At 33.0% G+C, this 2500-nt stretch overlaps 1 protein-coding gene across 1 annotated transcript in view; it reads right to left on the bottom strand.

The window, feature by feature from the left end:
- LOC125041583 (26S proteasome non-ATPase regulatory subunit 8-like) overlaps positions 1-2500 on the bottom strand; it is a 7583-nt gene that overhangs the window by 2477 nt on the left and 2606 nt on the right. Inside the window, exons 3-4 of the mRNA XM_047636630.1 lie at positions 2468-2500; positions 507-699 (exon numbers count right to left, since the gene is read on the bottom strand). The exon at positions 2468-2500 is cut by the window's right edge and continues 70 nt beyond it. Coding sequence (XP_047492586.1) covers positions 507-699; positions 2468-2500 — 226 coding nt within the window. The remainder of the gene's footprint in view (positions 1-506; positions 700-2467) is intronic.

The raw sequence follows: 2500 nt of genomic DNA, 5'->3' as shown, positions 1-2500 counted from the left end.
TCTCTATCTCCTCCACTCTCTTTCTTACTATCTCTTCTATTCCATTTCTCCCTGTTTCTTCCATTCTAATTGTCTATGGCAATTCTCTTTGCTTTTCATTGGTTTATTCTATGGACAATGTTATGTATCTTTTCATTACATACACTATTTATATTGCATGACTTATACTACTATTTAAATATATCATAATTATGATGCTTATATACCATTATTACTAAGGTTTTCACTCCAATCTTATATTATCATACCAATGAACTGACAGTCCCCTAGATGCCTGGAACTTGCATTAAACTAGTTCAGACAATGAAATAGGTGAACCGATCTTTAATTCAAATCTTACAAGACTGCACACTACAAACAGAACCCACATCCTAATCTACCATGAAATCACACACTAAGCCCTTCTCCCACCTTCCCTCCTCCTCCCTAAATCACTCTCTCAATTCTAATAAATATTTTCTGTAACTTTTGCCACCATACTAATTGCTACTGTATTACACCCCTACCTTGTTGTAAGCACCTTCCATAAGGTACTGCTCCATAGCTACAGGATGCCTGATGTAGACATTGTCAGTAACTGCTGGTGCAGGAAGATGCTCCAGTGCTGTGTGGAACTCTCCTACTTTATTCTGAGCTAGAAGACACAAGAGATCCAATCCCAGAAGTTCATACATGTAGGCAGACTCAGGTAACTGAGAACTGTAAGAAACAAAAAGCATTGACAATTTTATTATAAGAAAGAAAGATATTAAGTGATATTCTAATTATCTTTAAACTAAAGTTTATATCTGTTATACTTTTATTTGAAATTAGGTTGTTTACAACACAGAAATTCCTGAGAGAGACAATAGACTTCTCATGGAAACCAGCTTCAAATGTACTACAAGACCTCATTTAACACATTAATGCTGGATAAATGAACTATCTACTGTGATTTTGTATTAGTAATTTTGTTTATAGACTACATTGATAGCTTCATAAGTGATTAGTCAACCATGTAGTCAATTACTAGATTTATTTACCAATCTCACATGTTTACCCTATTCCCTGGATTATTGTAAAAAATAAATATTTCTGTAACTATTATCATTAATCTCTAACTATTATTACCATTATCATTTAACGTATTACTAAGATGTTATTAACAACTGCTACAGCAATACAAATATGGTAAAACAAGTCAATCAGTCCTAACAATAGACTCCTCTGTGACTAAGTACTGGTAGAGGCTTCTATGTGTACATAAAATTAATAAAGCAAAACCACAGTAGACAGCATATATATTAAATACAAACACATGCACATATATATGTATACATATTACATACATACATACATATATATATATATATACACATATACATATACATACAGATATACACATATACATATACATATACATACAGATATACACATACACACACACATATATATTCATACATACATATATACACGTACACACGTACACACGTACACACGTACACACACACACACACACACACACATATATACATGGATTCCTGTCAACTGGTTAATATATAAAAATATGTTCATCCTTAACCCAGAGCCAGCAGTACATGCCATGCCCACTGTGAGTTTACTTTATTAATTGTTTTTACACATAGATGAGTACACTTGTATTAAGTCACCAATGAGCCAATTATGAGTACTGCCTGTCTTGCCTGTTTATCCTTTTCCTTGATTTTCAAATATATCTTACGTTATCTTATATCGCTGTTACTACTGTCTATAACATTATAGTAATTATAATATCTATAATAAAAAAAAACAACATTGACATTCATAGCATTAGTGTGTTTGGGTGTAGGGGGACATTTTCCTCACCTATTCAAGGAAAGTTGAAATCAGGTAAGGTCACAGTCTACTTATTGACTCATTTGTGGCTCGGCACTAACAGAGCCATCTATGTGCAGAGACATCTTACTAAAACAATTAAAAATGAGCACAGCATTTTCCTGGCAGCATTGAGTTAAGCAAGTATGTAGTGAATTGTTTTGGGTTAATAATAACAAAAAGGAAGTCTCACAGTTACCTCCACAACTAGCAAGTTACATAAAAATACTCAAAATACATGTAACAGAGTCCCAGTACTTGTTTACAAATACTGATTATCAAATACATACTTTTGCACTTATAAGTTTCAAAAAATTTATGGAGCATTATGTTTAAAATAAATCAAAAGCTGAACATGATTTTAAGTGACTTTCTACACTGTTCACATACAACCGTAAAAGCTGTTTCAGAAGAGGCGTGTTACATATAAAAATTCTACAAAGCACACCAAACTTCTGATGGGGAGGACCAATCTCTGCCAGCAGCTAACACAAGATGTAACTGCCACCGGATGGATAATCTGGACCCTTACAGTGACCGGCCAGAAATTAATTATGCAACAAAAGCTTTCCTTACTAATTCAATATAATTAAACCTGAAACAAATGTCTTACCTATAATCCATGTAATAAATTTTAAGCATTGCA

The sequence above is a fragment of the Penaeus chinensis genome, chromosome 3, assembly GCF_019202785.1.
Source record: "Penaeus chinensis breed Huanghai No. 1 chromosome 3, ASM1920278v2, whole genome shotgun sequence".
Taxonomy (NCBI): Eukaryota; Metazoa; Arthropoda; class Malacostraca; order Decapoda; family Penaeidae; genus Penaeus; species Penaeus chinensis.
Note: the sequence above shows the minus strand (reverse complement) of the source record. Positions and strands in the feature narration are given on the sequence as shown.